Source organism: Pipistrellus hanaki (genome assembly GCF_964339955.1).
Source record: "Pipistrellus hanaki genome assembly, chromosome: 1".
Lineage (NCBI taxonomy): Eukaryota > Metazoa > Chordata > Mammalia > Chiroptera > Vespertilionidae > Pipistrellus > Pipistrellus hanaki.
This window is the reverse complement of record NC_140503.1, coordinates 151,860,448-151,876,894: the sequence shown is the minus strand read 5'-3', so window position 1 is coordinate 151,876,894 and position 16,447 is coordinate 151,860,448. Positions and strand designations below refer to the sequence as shown.

Sequence of the window (16,447 nt, the reverse complement as noted above, 5' to 3'; positions counted from 1 at the left end):
TGGTTGTGCCCTTCTCTGACTTGGAAGCTATCACGCTGTGTCACAGGCAGCCATGAAGAGAGAGGTGGGTAAGTTTCCACACCTGGTGGCTAGAGAGCAGGAGCCATGGTCTGATGGCTTCTGTTTTCTCTGTAAGTCGGAGGCACAGCCATTGGCTGAGAGTGAGAAGAAAGGTAGGGAGTCAGCGGTTTGAAGAAGTGAGAATTGTACTGTGAAAACTGACAGCTCGGTGGTTGTGGGCAACGTTGAGGGCCCAGTCAACATGGACACTATGTGGCTGAGGGGCCGAGAGGCTGGCCTCTGGACCACCAGACAGCCTGTCTGTGATATGTATAGTACACTGTATTCTTACAGTACAGTAAGCTGGAGAAAAGAAAGTGTTATTCAGAAAATCCAAAGGGAAAATGCAGTATTTATTGAGGAAAAACCCCACAGGTAAAAGTGGATCCTCTTAGTTCAAACCCATGCTGCCCCAGGGTTAGCGGGAGTTCTTTGCTAAGGACAGCCCTGCCTTCCTGCCATGCCTCCTCTCTAAGCTGCTTTCCATCACACACTTGGGCGCCTTTTCCTGCTCACCCGAGGGAGTGGCCAGTGTCCGGGACCAAGGTTAACACCTGATTGGCTTCTGTTGGAGCTCAGGGCGTCCTGTGTGACTGGCTCACCTTCATCCCTACCTCTTGTGCCAGGGTTTGCATGCCTCATTGAAAATCAGATCTCTGAGCTGGGTAGGGGTTGCGGGGAGGCCCTCATCCTCTGCTTAATCACAAACACCCAGGGGCCCCGAATGCAGCAGCTCTGAGACTCTGGTTCTCCCAGCCAACTGCTCAGCAGTATCTGGGTGCTTCAAACACTAACGCCCTCCCCTCCCCATCCCCACCTCCAAACTGTGAAATCAGAATCACTGGCGATGGGACCCAGGCACTCAAGTGATTCCAACGTGAAAAGCCACATTCTGGAACCTCGCCCTGTGCCTGCGGGGCTGGTGACTGCCATCCATGCAGAAACCAGCAGCTCCGAGTCCTCGCCAAGGAGCCCACTGTGGCTCTTCCGGGAGAAGGGCTTTGCTAGGAAGAAATGAGAGACAGCGTTCTCTGTTGCTTATAAATATAATTTATTACCTGTTTAAAAATCCTCTCTTACATTTTGTACAAGTAGGCTGATAGAATAAATGCAGGCAAGTTACAAACCAAGGGGACGGCAGGAAAATAGGGAGAGGCAGCCAGAGAGAGAACAGAGGCACCGGGGAGCTGGCCCTTACCTCTTCTGGGCCGCGTGGGGTTTTCTAGAAAAGGAATTGCATAGAAGATACAGCCAGAGGGAACTCCGCACCAACAAAAGCAGTGTCCCAGGTCTGAAAAACCAAGGTGGCATTGTCCTGTGTTTAAAAAAAGAAAAATGACAAAGCCCCAAACCTCCATCTGACATCCCTGCCCTTGAACTGTTCCAAAGGGAACAGCAGGTGGACGACACCGGCTCTTCAACATGGACTGCTGGGCTCTTCCCCTGACACACACCGGCTGTCTTCTTTAGAAAGCAAAGGGGAAGGTCAGCAGCTCCACACTGAACTCAATGAGCACAAGCACTGGGCCCAGCACACTCGCTGAGCGGTGATGTTCCCTGCAACTGAACTAACGCGCTGTCGGAGGTGAGGCTTCACCACCAGCAGGTCTGGGAAAGAACGAAGGGAGAATGCAGATCACAAGTCTCACGTCCAACGCCTTCCTTTTGCTGTCCTTTTTCTCCTCCAAGGCCTGTAGGAATAGCCACGTGTGTTTAGAACCCTACATTAGCAGGTGTCTTAAGAGACTTTAAACATATAAAAGGGCAAAGGCATTTCCTTCTGGCTCTGGCTTTCTTGCTCTTGTATGCCATTCTAAAACAGACGCCTTTTAACATGGGCAACATGGCTCAGGACAGGATGCTTGGGCATTGCCTTGTCATCGTGCGGAGGTTCAGAGGCCAAGGGCTCCCCATTTTTTAGGCTACTGATCAGCAAAACCTACCCACCACTCAGGTTCTGAAGGCCAGCACTGGGGGTTAGGGCCTGGGGTCAGTGCCATTCGGTCCTGACTGCAGGTCTGGCAGTGTCAATCCCAGTAGACCTTTGGGATTGAAGGATGATGCCTCATAGGATGTAGGCTTATTTGACGTGCTATGGCCTTGAGCTAATGATTTTGCTGAGACACCAACCTGAAATGGCACATTGAGCAGCTGGCATATTGTAGTATATACTTTGGCTGGTGAGTACCCGATGGCATATTTCTTGTTTTCTACCCAACAACTGCTGGGCCATGAGACTCAAGTCGTTCAGCATGGATTCTTGACTTGGAAGATCTCAATATACAAGTGCCTCGTGGACAGAGGATGGGGAATAGCCCCTTCTCAGGGCTTGGTTTTGTGTGTGAGTCCCTGTGTGGGGTTTCTGTCAGCCCAGAGATGTTTTCCTTGACCAAGCTGGAGTACATCTGGGGCCTACATTACATTTGTTTGAATTAACCCATTATTATCCCATCAAATGTCATACAGGAATATGACAAGCCATTGGGAAATCTGGGAGCCATCGATTCTTCTGAAGACACATTTTTTAAAGTAGGGGGCAATGGGGGCAGTCATAGGTTGATAAGATGAAAGGATTGGGAAGGTCATTGTTAGACTTGGTCTGTGGAGAAAACCCACCCAGTGGCATATAAGGCCATCTCCCTACTTTATAAAAATATCAAGTTATGAGGCATGAATTCTGGGAACAGTTTATGACTTTGTTTGGTTTACTTGACCTGTAGGGACATAGGCTTAAATTAACATTGCTTACAATGTATTTATTCCTCTTATGCCTTGTTCCATTTAAAAAAAATCTTTAGAGATACAAGGGAAATCTTTCAAAATGATCATTACAGTCAAAGATTATACAAATAGATTTCTTAGGGTAGAGAAACAGCACTTCATTGCACAGTGGCAAAGTTTTAAGAATTTCAGTCAACATTAGCTCTGTAACGTTGAAAACAAAAGAATATACAAAAACACAAACAAAAAATCCAATGTGTAATAGTTGGTCCTAGGAGGCACTCGAAATGTTAAAAATAAAAAGTTTTATTACCTTGAGATAAGAATAAAAACATTCCCTTATTGGATCTATAAATTTTAATGCTCATTGACTATCATCATCTTTGTAAATAATTGGCGTTAAGTGAAAACATTCTGATTCACAAAAGCTCCTCTGTTCTCAAAGAAGATGGATGAAACCCCATTTCATTTCAGCTGTTTCCCTGGTCCTTCTTTCCTGCATCAGCCTTGGAGTTGTACTGAAATCTCCTAGTGAAACGGATAAGTTGTCTTGAGCAACTGCTCAGCAAAAGCTAAAGCTGATATTCAACCCAAAGCTCTAAACTTTTCCCACCTCCTTTACACTCTCTTGCAGGTCTTCGTATGGTTTTTTCCACTTGTGAATTCTGGGGTGATAGTGACCCCCTGACTGGCCCCTTTTCTCATACATTGATGACAGAGGAGTAAGTGGACCAAGAGCACAGCTCTGTCCCTGATGGAGACAAATAGACCACATAAGAAAATAGCCTTGTCTGAGCCTTTCCAGAAGAAGTAAAAAGTTTGATTCTATTATTGGAATGCTTACTTGAAGGATATAGGAGAAATGACACTCAAATATATGCTTAGATGTGTTGTTCCCAGAGTGTCCTGACCTCAGACTTCCTGATGTCTTCCTAAAGAATGGTCTACTGTTTAAATGTTGTGAATTGAAAATATACAGAAGAAAAGTATGGATGAAAATGGTCAATGGTTAAGCAGTTTAATATTGAACACTTCATCCAAGACATTGCCCTGCCTTGGAAGAGTCTCCACTGCTGATGTGGGATGGATTTTTCTAGATAACTGAGTTGGCTATCCACATTGGTAGTCACACTGTGTGTGAAAAGGCTGTTAGCTGTGAGGACCTTGGTGTTACACATTTGCATCACCTTGTGCCCAGTTATCAATTCTGAATCCAACTTCTATTCCTTCTAGATCACTTTAAGGAACTTTGAATGAGTGTGGTGAGGGAAAAAAAAAGAAAAGAAGACTTCTGCCTTTAGATCCCCAAATTCAAAAGAAGGAAGCTTCTTTTTTTCTCATTGATCAACAGCCACAGTTTTCAATCACTTAGACATATGATATTCATTTTCATACATAAAACATTTTTTTTTCCAAGTGGATGCTTCTCACATTTCCAGAAATAAATGTTAGAGGACCAAGGGTAAGGAGATTTAAAATAAAGATTTAATATAAAGCCCAATGAAAAATATAAATGTTGAAATGACAACTCTTCAATGACTTTTATAAACATGTTTATGTATTTCTATTATCAAAATCCAACTTGAGATGTGTCATGTAGGAATGTGTTGATGACATAATAGGCTCCTAATGACATGCAATTTTTGATATGGATATTTTAATTGAGAAGAAAAAAAGTAGAATACGAAAACTATATTTGAAGTGAAGTGTCCACACATCTATTTGTTATAAAGGCCCTATTTACTCTGCAAGTTTTCAGTTCCTTTGTCAAACAACTCTTAGTGAGTTTTTATATTAAGCTGAAGGTAAATTGTGTTAAACACCACTAGATGGCACCATGCACAAGTGATAGGTTTTTCCCTTCAAAATGCAGTAAGCCTTGTCTTTCTGCACAAGCTAAATAAACATGGAAGGCAGGACAGGTCACATAGAACAGCTGATGAAGTGACTCCTTTGAAATGAAATGTTGGCTCTGGAGCTTCTGAATTTGAGAGCAAACTAACAGCTATTACATACATTTTTCCAAAGAAGGAAATCAGAATTCATAGTGAAGATTATCTGACATAAGAGGTGCGTATGGAAGTAGCCATTCATTTGATAGGAAACATAACAGGGTTCTACAACAGATGGTAGATGAGCACCTTACTTAGTAAAGAATCAACCACTCTTCCTGTTTCTGGTGCTGGGGTGCTGAACCCCAAAATATGAAGCAGCTGAAGTGAACGCCAAAGGCCCTTGATGGCTTTGATGATATAGTCCCTGCCTGCTATGTTCAATATTTCTGCGTTGATGATTTTCAATGATTTTTTTCTAGTTCAAGTTTTGAATGTATTATCTGGGTAGCTGGATATTTGCTCCTCTTTATTTTTCACCAGGCATGAAAGTTCCTTTGAGAAGCCTGCAGCTTTCTAATTCTTGATTTCCATAGACGACAACCCTCCAAACCAGTAATGATGAGCAATCTTGAGAAGTTATTTCAAGATGCAGCAATGGATAATAGCTCTCTTCTCCTCCATTTTAAAAAATATATATTTACAATTTTTTATGTAGAATACAATTTTACTATCTTTTGGTCAAATATGCATTGGTACAGACATTATCCACTGAAATTGCTTATTAGTGCAATCTTTCCCTTTCATGATAAGTGTAACATATTTTATATATGGTACTGGGAGTGGCCTGAGAGAGACTGGTTATGGAATGCACATCTACAACAAAAAATGAGAAATAAAAGGTCTGGAAGAAAATTTCCATATCAAGGTATCAATATTTTCTCAATGACAAAGATGCAGGAGGCTGGAAATATAAAGAAGTCACCAACATAGTCAGGAGAGGAAATATATGTGGAAAGAATGGAGAAATACATGAAATTCCTTCTAATTCAAATCCATTCAGCAACCTGGACACCTCTAGCCCAAAAGTAAACCACAGCCATGTGTTGAAGGTTCTTCTTCATACATGTGGCTCCTTGTTTTTCAATCTTGGTTAGGCCACTGGGCTCTTAACTCTCTAATCCCCACCTGCTGAATGAATGGAGTCCCTGTGTTAAAACAAAGAGCCTGTGATGGTCCTAAGGAAATATCATAATTTACACAAAATAGTCCCTTGATGAACTATTTTCAGTTAATTTTTTTTTTAATTTAAAAAATTTGACCAAGACAATAATAAGACATAACTTGCTACTAACCAGGAAGGCAAATAGTTCCAAGAGAGGAAGGAAAGTGATAATTAAGGATGCCATCTCTCAGGGAATAGCATAATTCAATGACACAAAGACAAGACTTGAAAGCATATCAAATATGTTACAGGTTAGAATAATTGTCTTCCAAGTTGGAACAAGTTGAAAGGCATAATGTAGCCTGGACAAGAGTCTAGCCTTGATGGGTCTTTAAATGACCCAGCTCAGAGCCCACTGTGGTCTTCACACTAATGAACGGAACTGGAGTGGAGGTCCAGCATGTTGGAACCTTGAGATTGTCTGATCCCACCCCTCTGTTTTACAGGTGAAGACCCTGAGGTCTGGTGAGGTTCAATGACTTTTCCAAGGTAGCACAGCTAGACCATGACAAACCCAGCATGAGAACTGGTTTCCTGATTTTCATTTCAGAGGCCATTCCTCCAAACACATTGCCTCTAAGGGAGAAAGAGTCCTGAGGGGAGCCAGTGTGGGGCCACAGGACCCCAGTATTCAGTGAACTTGAATAGAGGACTCAGGGGAGAAAGACCCTGCCTGAGCACATCGCAAGAACAGAGGGACAAAGCCATTAAACATTAACTACCTTTCTGGGGCAGAATGATGGGGAAAGATGAAAGGTCAAGGAAGCAATGCTTGTTTAATTAAACTGGTGACCACGCCCACCTTGTTTTGGGAAAAGGTGAGGCAGGTCTAGTCAATACCTAAATACTAACAGTACTGCTAACAAAAACCGAAGCTAAAAGAAAAGCCTTTCACTAGAATACTTGTAAATACTCATCAATAATAATAATGATGATAATGGTACCTTAAAAAAAAACAAAAAACACAACAACACTTTAAATTGCATACCACAAACACACATGTTGTGAAGAAATGCTTGTTTGTGTGGTGGAACGTGAATCACTGTCTTTCCTGCAATGCTGCAGCTTTATTCCCAGAGGGCCCCGGGCGGGTGTCCTAAAGGAATAAGGAGTCTTAGTTGTTTCTCCTTCACACTTAGATTCCCCACTTCCCTGATACAAACAGTAACACTGGTTTTACGAGCTCTAGAAACGGAACACTGATGGGAGGATTATCTGAGACACTTGATGCACATGATTTGTAGCAAAAGTCTGTGATTTCTCTGTGAATTACTAATCTGAAATAGACACAACAAACCGTCCACAGCTTCAACTCCAAATGATTTAAACAAAAATAGAACGAGCCATGGACAGTGTCTGCATCCCTGTCCAATCTGATGTAAACAACGTTTGTAGAAATTGGGTTTGTTAAGAAAGTTTATCCATATATCTGGATAGCAATAAAAAGCGTTTCCTAGGAAACTGTAAGATCCTGTACCACACAGCATACAGCCCAACAAAGAGGAAGATTAGGTTGGTTTCTAAATTCAAGGTACAAATGTACATAATTGTTCTTAACTCCGGTGATGAGGTCCCATAAAGCGGGCATATAGGGTGGTAATTGGTATCTGTTTTCCTTCTCTCTCCAGCTGCCATCTTGCCTGTGAAGCTCATTGGTCTGGTCTGGATTTCCTCCTCAGCTGTGATCCCCGGATGGCCACAGACTCCCTGTGCCTCCAGTCCAGTGTGTGTCAGTACTGTCCTTCTGCTGCTAAAGACACGACGGTTTCATGTCTTCCCATTTCTTCCAGGACAGCTGCCAGCATGCTCAGGTTTCCATCCGGGAAGTTCTGTGCTTCCCAAAGATCCAGGATTACTCCAGTTGGGCTCGACTTGGTGGCAAAGTAATTCAAGTACCTATAATTGGGAATGGGCAAAGTGCTGCTTAATGGCATTATTTACAGATCTATTTTCTCTTTACTTTAAAAAATAGATATTTTTATTGATTCCTTAAGTCAATAAACTGAAAGTAGAGAGAAATAGAAACATCATTGATGAAAGAGAATCATGGATTGACCCGGCTGCCTCCTGCATGATGGGATGGAGCCCACAACCCAGGCATCGACCTGTGACCTCCTGGATCACAGGTCGATGCTCACCCACTTAGCTACCTCAGCCGGGCAATTTTCTCTTTATTTTTTACAACCCCTTCTGTCTGTCCATTTGCGTGTTATGAATCTACGTCCCACTTGAGAGAGAAACTGTGTTTTACAGTGAACCAGCCTAGATAACTAGCCCATACTTAATTACATCAGCCCCAGGCAGGAAATGTAAGGTTTAACTTTGTTAACCTCAACTCTGAGTAAGATAATTTAAGAGACAACATGTGTATGGGTCACATCCTCAACAGGAAATCAAGAGACTTGTATTCTCTTTCCAGCCCAGGCTCCAATCAGCTCTGACAGGTCATGCCATGTCTCTCGCTTGGTAGCGATGGCAACATTTTACAAGGAAGAGGCCTCTGAGGTCTCCCGGTACCTGAATGTCAATGCCGTGTTTTGCATATTAGTGACTCATGCAGCTGCAGGTCCTGCTCTACAGGAGATGGAGAACAATAATTACTTTAGCACGGAGACATATTACTTAGGGGGGTTCAGCCCATCAGCTTTGCAGAGTGAATCACAAAACTTGATACTTGCCAATGTCAGATAAGCCCAGGATGTCTCTCAACCATGTGTGTCTGCAAAAACATAGTGCCTGATGCAAGGAAGAAGCTTAACGCATGTTTGTGGAAGGAAAATAAATAGATGTATAGATGGGAAAAAAAGAAAAAGAATGCTGCCCTGTGTCTAACCATTACCAGCCTGGAGGCTTATGTCTAACAGAACTAGTCCTGGCATCTGGCCACACCCACCTGTCCAGGCTGAGCTTATGCGCCAGCATCCTCCAGTCGTGACCTCTTGTCTGGGGGGCATCCAGGCTGCTGCAGAGCTTCTGCCGGATCGGGGGAGGGATGCTGAAAGCACTGGGGCCTGTCATGGTGGTGATGGTGCTCGCTGGATCCAGCAGAGGCAAGTCCATGCCGGTGGGTTCCTGTAGTTCAGGCATAGGAACAACACAGCATTATTTCTGGAGACAAAAGCAGCTCCAGTCACCATAATGCCTCGCTTTGAGCAGGAAGAAGAGAATGGGGGCTACTGTTCTTCCTGGGGAGAACGGCTTCTTCCTGTGAGAGCTGTAATCAGCTCTCTGTGACCAGGCTGAGAGGAAAGGTGCATGCTGGGCTGGCTTGGCATAGCCTTGGATTTATGAGTGAACAGATCTTGAACAGATCTGAGATCAGAAAGCCAAAAGTTCAGAGCTTTCAGGGACCGTCTGACCCTGAGAGGGAAGACCCAGGCAAATGCCCAAGTACCTTCCTGGCTAACCTCTGTGGAAGATGGCTCCGGCTGCTTTTGTGGAATGCAACGGAACACAGCTCTCCTCTAAATGATATCAAATTAAGACTAATTTTTTTGGGAAGAAAATGGTGAGCGCAATAAATAGCCATAGGGCAAGCTGCTAATGGAATCTTCCAATGACTGTACACCCTTATTTTGTTTAAATCGAATTGTAGTAGAGAAAACCATAAATTGGCTTTTAAAATAGTTTCAGCTCATAAAACAGCACGAATGCAAAAAGTCTGAATTTCATCTGCAGGAGAAACTCTAATCATTTTCTGATCTTCTGCTGGTTGGAAAAGCAAAAGCAAATGTTGCCTGGGAACGATTAAAGCAATAACAGGAGAAAATCTCCTTAATCTACTTTAAATGTCACCTCTCTCTCTCTCTCTCTTTTTTTTTTCTAAAGTAGGTAGCTCTTTGGTGCACATAATTAGTTGCTAGAGGATAAACGAGACGAAAGCATCAAGGAGACTCTGGTGTCTTGTAGTGCTCAGCTCAGGGGTCAGTGCCCCCCCCCCCCCCCCCCCCCCCCCCGCCTCGAGCCCCACCCTTGCTGCTCCTGTACGCAGGGTCGCTGCTGTCTGGGTCCCAGTGCTGACTGACAGTGCACCCCGCGTTCCAGGATCAGCAGCCAGCGGTCACTGCGCGGCGTGTGTACTCCCACCGCACAGGGCGCATACGCACATTAGTGCTAAACAAAACTCTTTGTGTTTTAATACACACAGCGGTGTTGGCTGCCACCACAGCGTTTGGCTTCCAAACCTAAAGCTTGGCAAGCAGAGACACCCAGGATTTCATTTGCTCCTTTGTGCTAACTCCAGCAGCACATGCCAGGGTTTTAAAAGACTGGTATGAAACACAGAAGCAACAATGGGAGTTGGAAGCCCTGAATGAAAACATGACCCACGAAGCTTCCCCTTCGGCGGGCACAGGGCTTCTTCCAAGGGACCGCGAGGAGGGAGGGCTCCGGTCCTCAGGGGCACGGGGCTCCCGCACAGGGAAGCAGACTGTTACCTGAGAGGGCACGTGGGGTTTCCCAATGGATTTATGTTGGGGATGTCTGACTCCACGTGCCCGAATTTACATGAGGCATCACACAATGTATGTCCGGGTTGGGGAGGGGAAGGTGAGGGAAAAGCACATGGTATCTCCACCTCTCACTGCCATCGGCCACAGGGAGCTCCTGCTTGCTTCTTATGTGAGCAGTAACACCAGAGTCCAGGGGGAAACCACCATGTCCCACAAATACAACCACACGCTGACTGTGCCTCCCTGGAGAGCACGTTCTTACAGGGAGGGGTCTGCTTAGTACAGCGCTATCTCCAAAGACCCTTCTTGCTGTTGGCCACAGTAACTTCCTCCTGCGTACCTGCAGCCCATCCCCATCTGCCACACCGATCTTCTAAAGTGCCAAGCTGCTGCTTCTCCAGCCCCTCATTCAGAAGTACTTCATTCCCTCCTGCCACAGGGAGCCACAACTTTTAATCAGGCAGTTGGGGTAGCAGCAGCATCTACCTTGTCAGCTGGTATGAGATCCCAGAGGGGATGCCCATACAATGCAGAGCTAGGCCTGACATGACGTAAGGGCCCCCTATCCATGTGCTCCCACCGCCTGACCCTCTGACCCTAGTCTTTCTCAGGTTGCCTTGAGGTGACTCACACTTTCCTCAGGTTGGATTGCTCACTGTCCCTAGCACCTCCTTTTAGATAATCTCGGCCTCGCAAACCCCTCAAAGTCAGGACCAAAACCAAGTCCCCCGAGCCTCCCTGGAGCAAATACCCCCATCAACCCGGAGGCCTAAAACACTTCCCCCCGCTCTTCTGCAGCCCTCAGAGTCTGCTGATGCATGCTGGACGTATTTACATGTTACTTCCTTTGATTGCTCACATTTCTTGGGGATGAGAGGATTTTTGTCATCCTCAGAACTCCTGTGATACTCAGCACCTGGGAGCTACTGAGCTCGTATTTGTTGACATGAAAGAAAATGTTTTGCCTGGTGCAGAAAGGGTCTGAAGCCAGTTTCAGGCAGAAGCCCACCCCACAGAGTTGTGTGTGGAGCTTCCTTCCAACTAAATGTGACTAAGAGTATGGCTCTTCTCACCACTAAATGCTGATGGCAAGGGCCAGGGCCAGGCAGGCGTGGTTCTCAGAAAGGTCTGCTCACCCAGTGGTCGGCAAACTCATTAGTCAACAGAGCCAAGCATCAACAGTACAACGATTGAAATTTCTTTTGAGAGCCAAACTTTTTAAACTTAAACGATATAGGTAGGTACATTGTTATTAACTTAATTAGGGTACTGCTAAGCTGGCCTTTGCTAAAAACTCAAGGGGCCAAAGAGCTGCATGTGGCTTGCGAGCTGCAGTTTGCAGACCTCTGTGCTCACCTATTCACGTTGTCAACCTTTTCCTAATGAATAGAGAACCGTCAGCACTTCCGGTGGCCCTTCCAGCCTGAGTCTCTAGTCCAGGCTGCTGTGCCTGTTTACTTCTGTGGGGATGAAACAAGCCCAACAGACAAGGCATAATGTCTTGTCTCTCTTATCAGATGGCTGACAGCCTTGGTGGTAAACGAAAAATACACCTCTACAGTTACATTTAAATTTCATCTAGTGATTTCAGTTCCTATTAGCTCTGCCCTCACTTCCAGGTAACAGCGGAGTTTACACTCACAGAATGCTTATTACAATAATTGTTTGTGATATTGGTACCATCTGTCTTTGATGTTGTGAGTCCCTTAGTTAAGCATATGGTTTCTCACCATTAACCAAACAGCTGCTATGGGTGACGACACGCATTTTCAGCACCCAGTCCACAGCAGATTCCACTTTCCACTCCCATATTCTGACTCTTCCGAAAGCCAACGAGGAATCCCAGGCTTTCCAATGGTCGTTTTGAACAGAGTGCAGAAAGCAGAAGAGGCCAATTGACGGGAGGGCTATAGCAGAGTGATGTTACTTTGAACGTTTTAAATATTATTTATTCTTGGTGTACACAAAAGTGTTGTGTATTAATAGTGAACATTAATTGTAAGATCTCCCTCTGTAGCTAAAACTGAATGGAAGGCTGACAAAGCTATGTTTCTCTCTTGGTGGTGATAGAAAACTTCCCTTTTATTGCTCTCCCATCCCTCTAAAACATACACACACACACACACAAAACTTTTCTCATTTACATTCTGACATTCATTTATGCCCATACTTTAAAAAAAAAATTCATTCTTTAAGATATATCTATGTATTTCTCTTGTCAGAGAGGACGGGAGAGGGAGATATAGAAACATCAATAATGAGAGAATAATTTATCAGCTGCCTCTTGCATGACCCCTACTGGGGACCTAGCCCCCTAGCTGGGGATGGAACCTGCAACCCAGGCATGTGCCCTGACAAGGAATCAACAGTGATCTCCTGGTTCAAGCACTGAGCCACACCAGCTGGCAGACATCTTAATTTTTAAACGTCATCTCTGCCAGCCTCCGGGCTTTGCTTCCAGTTAAGGAATCTCTGGCCAAAGCACTTGGAGAGGGACAATGGCCGGCTCCTGACATCACCATGGTCTATGTCAAGCACAGCCTGGCCTCCCTGGTGGGCAGGGTCCTCAGCCTGGCTACAGAGGCCAAGGGCCAAGTCTTTGTAAAGGTCTGCTGGGAGGCCCTGAGAGGCGGTGACTGGTGGGGGGAGGGGTGTGAGCAGCACATTCCTGGCAAGTCAGCTCATACCTGGGAGGCAGGGCATGGCCACTGCAGCCCTGTCCACCTTCCAGCTTGCGGGGGACCCCAGAAAGGAGCCATGTCAGAAGAAAGACCTCACAAATGGAGCCTTCCTCTGCTTGGTTATGGTTGCTCCATCACAGGGCACCCCTGGTCTGAGCTCCTGATGAGGATCCGGGGCTCAGGCTCCCCAGAGCAAGCTGCTCAGAGCTGAGGCTCACTCTTCAACCTCAGAAGCCAGCCCCACACTCCTCCCACCCCCTCGGTGGGCCACCTGCACCGCATTCAAATGCTAACAACAGTTGGACTCAGTGACCCAGAAATAAGAGCAGCACAGAGCCCCTTAATCCCCAAAGTCCTCTGACTGCAGTCATTTCTGCCCCTCCCTCTGGTACCAGGCTGGCACAGGCCTTCTATGGGACTGAGGCTGGCCTCCCTGAGCTGCCTGCCACCACATTACCAAAGAAATCATCTTCTCCCCCCCCCCACATTGGCAAGAGAAAGCCCTTACATGGTCAGCACACTATGCAGAGTTGTCTCTCCCCTCGGAGGGAGGGTGTGGGTAGCGGACCTAGAGGGGAAGAGTCTCCATGGCTCTCTCATTCTCTGCGCATCTGATCCACCTTTTCATCACACAGCCAGCATTCCCGCTGCACAGAAAGCAAGCATCAAAGGGGCAGCCCTCCCCCCATCCCCCCCCACCCCCCAAATCCTTCAGCCTTTGTTGTAGCTGGGGCTGTGTAGTTATTGAACTTTGCAGACCTGCTGGGCCTGGAAAGCGAACACACCCTCCGGAGCCAGCAGGGGTGGTGCTGTGCAAGGGGAGATAGGGCTGTGAGGAAGGCCCTGTGGTTGCCATGGCACCCTGACACCCAGCTCATTTCTGATCCATGTCACCGGGTCTGTGACTAAAGTTGTTTATGAGTCAGAAGTCTCCTGAAACTCCGGAGGAGATGATGACCACACAGCAGGCTGTGGGAGAGAGGGATGGAGTGTCCTGGAGGCTGCCACGCTCCCCGCCCGGGCTGGCTCAGGAAGACAGTCTTTAAATACAGCATGGGGAGCTCGGCTTGCTGCACAGCCTGACATTTCATTCCTCACTGCGCCGAGACAGCCAGGGAGAGTCGCCTTTTAAATCATGTGCTGTCCCGCTGTAGTGTTAAAATATGGCAATCCCGGGTTCTGCAGCTCAGCAAACAGCACGGAGCTGAGCTCCGTGAGGCCCTGGATGAGCTGCCTCTGATCATTCTGCTTATTCCACATCCTTTGTTCCCAGCAGGGTGCCCACTGTCAAACCACAGCCCTGGGGGCTAGGGGACCCGAGACCTTGACACCCTCATGTGCACCCGTTTCCACACAGAGCACTTATACCTAGCAGTGCATATTGCTGTCTCTGTAGAGAAGTGATCAACCGAACTGAGTGAGGATCACAGCAGAGAAAGGCAAAGTGCGGCAAGTAGCTGGGAAAATCTGCAGATGTTACTTTTATTTCTGGAACATTTATCCTATCCTGGGAAAGAAGATATCTTTTTTTCCCCCCCTTAATTATCTTTATCATATATATGAAAGAGGTAATATGCAAATTGACCATCACACCCTCACCAAGATGGCCACCCTGTGTGGTCACAAGATGGCCACCACAAGATATAGCAGGGAAGTTGGGGGAGATCAGGCCAGCAGGGGAGGGCAGTTGGGGGTGATTGGGCTGGCAGGGGAGCAGTTCAGCACCAATCAGACTGGCAGGGGAGTGGTTAGGGGGCAATCAGGCTGGCAGGCAGAAGTAGTTAGAAACAATTAGGCAGGCAGGCAGGTGAGCGGTTGGGATCCAGCAGTCCCGGATTGTGGGAGAGGTGTCTGCCTGCAGGTTTGGGCCCAATCCCTAAACCAGTAGTCAGACATCCCCTGAGGGGTCCCAGATTAGAGAGGGTGCAGGCTGGACTGAGGGACAACTCTCCCTCCCCATGCACGGATTTTGTGCACCAGGCCTGTAGTTGAGGTATAATTGACATAGAGCTTTATATTACGTATATAATTCAACATGTGCATAGATTGTGTAATGATCACCACAGTAAGTCTAGTTAACATCAATTCTTATATATAGTTTTGTTTTGTTTTTCTTATGATGAGGACCTTTAAGATCTAATCTCTTACCAACTTTCAAAGATACAATACCTTATTATTAACTGCAGTTACTATGTTCTGCATGACATTCCCATGGCTTATTTTGCTGTAACTGGAAATTTGCACCTTTTGACTCCCTTACCCATTTTCCCACACCCACCCTGTTTCTGGCATATCTTCTTATATTAGAGAATGATGTTTCCCAAAGATGTCTCCTTTCAACATGGAGGAAAGGGAAAGAGAAGAAAAAGGAGGGGTGGGGGCAGAGGCCAGTTTCTCTTCCTCCACCTTAGTAGGCAGCACATGATTCCAGAAAAGGTAGGCAAGCTCCCGAAGAATAGAAGGGGGCAGGGAGGAGAGGTGGTAGAGGTGGGGATGTAGCACATCAGGGGATGCTTTGGGAAAGTTACTCCATGTGCACATTACTTACATTAACCTTATATTTGGTACTCATATCTGTTGCAGAACATTAGAATGATCCTTCAATTTATGTCATAAAAAGTAAAAGACTTGAAAGGATTCCCTATTTTAGTCCTTTACTAGAGGTCCAGTGCACAAAATTTATGTACTTGGAGGGAGTGTTCCTTAGCCCAGCCTGCACCCTCTCAAAGTCCAGAAGCCCTCAGGGGATGGCTTAGCACTGCCTGAGAGGCAGCAGAGGCTCCTGCCACTGCCACTGCACTCGCCAGCCTTGAGCCCAGCTTCTGGTTGAGCGGTGCTCCCCCTGAGGGAGCACACTGACCACCAGGGGTAACTCTTGCGTTGAGCGTCTGTCCCCAGGTGGTCAGTGCACATCATAATGACCAGTCATTCTGTCTTTCAGTTGATTTGCATATTAGCCTTTTCTTATATAGGATGTATCTAGCTCTCTGTGTCCATTAAAAATATCATATTATTAACAAATAGAACATGTAGAAAGCTTTTAAGGACTTCCTATGTGGCCTGTGTCTAGATACATTTGTACTCCACATTGTCTCTCCTCCCCAAGGCCATTCTGCCCCCGGATTTCAGAGCTTCTTACCTCTGAGACGGTGCAGTTGAGCTGGAAGATCTGACCTTCTCCTTCTACCTGTCGCACACACAGTTTGCAAACCAGCTCCACCGTGTTCAGGCTGAATCTTTCCAGAGTGAATGTGCAGTGGAGGTTTCTTTGAGAACCACTCCAGATGTGGTAAAAAGGAATTTCCTAAACGATACAATCGTGTTAACCACAAATAAGTCACTAATACCAAAGGCGAATTATCAGATACGGGGCTGCCAAGAGCTCTTCTCAGTATTGCACATATTACCTCATTTAATCACAACAGGCCTACCTATCTACAAATCCAACCCAAACTGCTTTTCGAATGAAAAAGCTGA

General features: G+C 46.0%; 1 protein-coding gene across 2 annotated transcripts in view; it reads right to left on the bottom strand.

Moving 5' to 3' along the window:
- Nucleotides 1-4,248: 4,248 nt before the first annotated feature.
- Nucleotides 4,249-16,447, bottom strand: part of UNC5C (unc-5 netrin receptor C) — a 363,690-nt gene continuing 351,491 nt past the window's right edge. For both annotated transcript variants that reach the window (XM_084897119.1, XM_084897120.1), the window contains 3 exons: nucleotides 16,110-16,274; nucleotides 8,732-8,910; nucleotides 4,249-7,734 (listed from right to left, as the gene is read on the bottom strand). In XM_084897119.1, coding sequence (XP_084753245.1) covers nucleotides 7,569-7,734; nucleotides 8,732-8,910; nucleotides 16,110-16,274 — 510 coding nt within the window. In that variant the 3' untranslated portion in view covers nucleotides 4,249-7,568. The remainder of the gene's footprint in view (nucleotides 7,735-8,731; nucleotides 8,911-16,109; nucleotides 16,275-16,447) is intronic.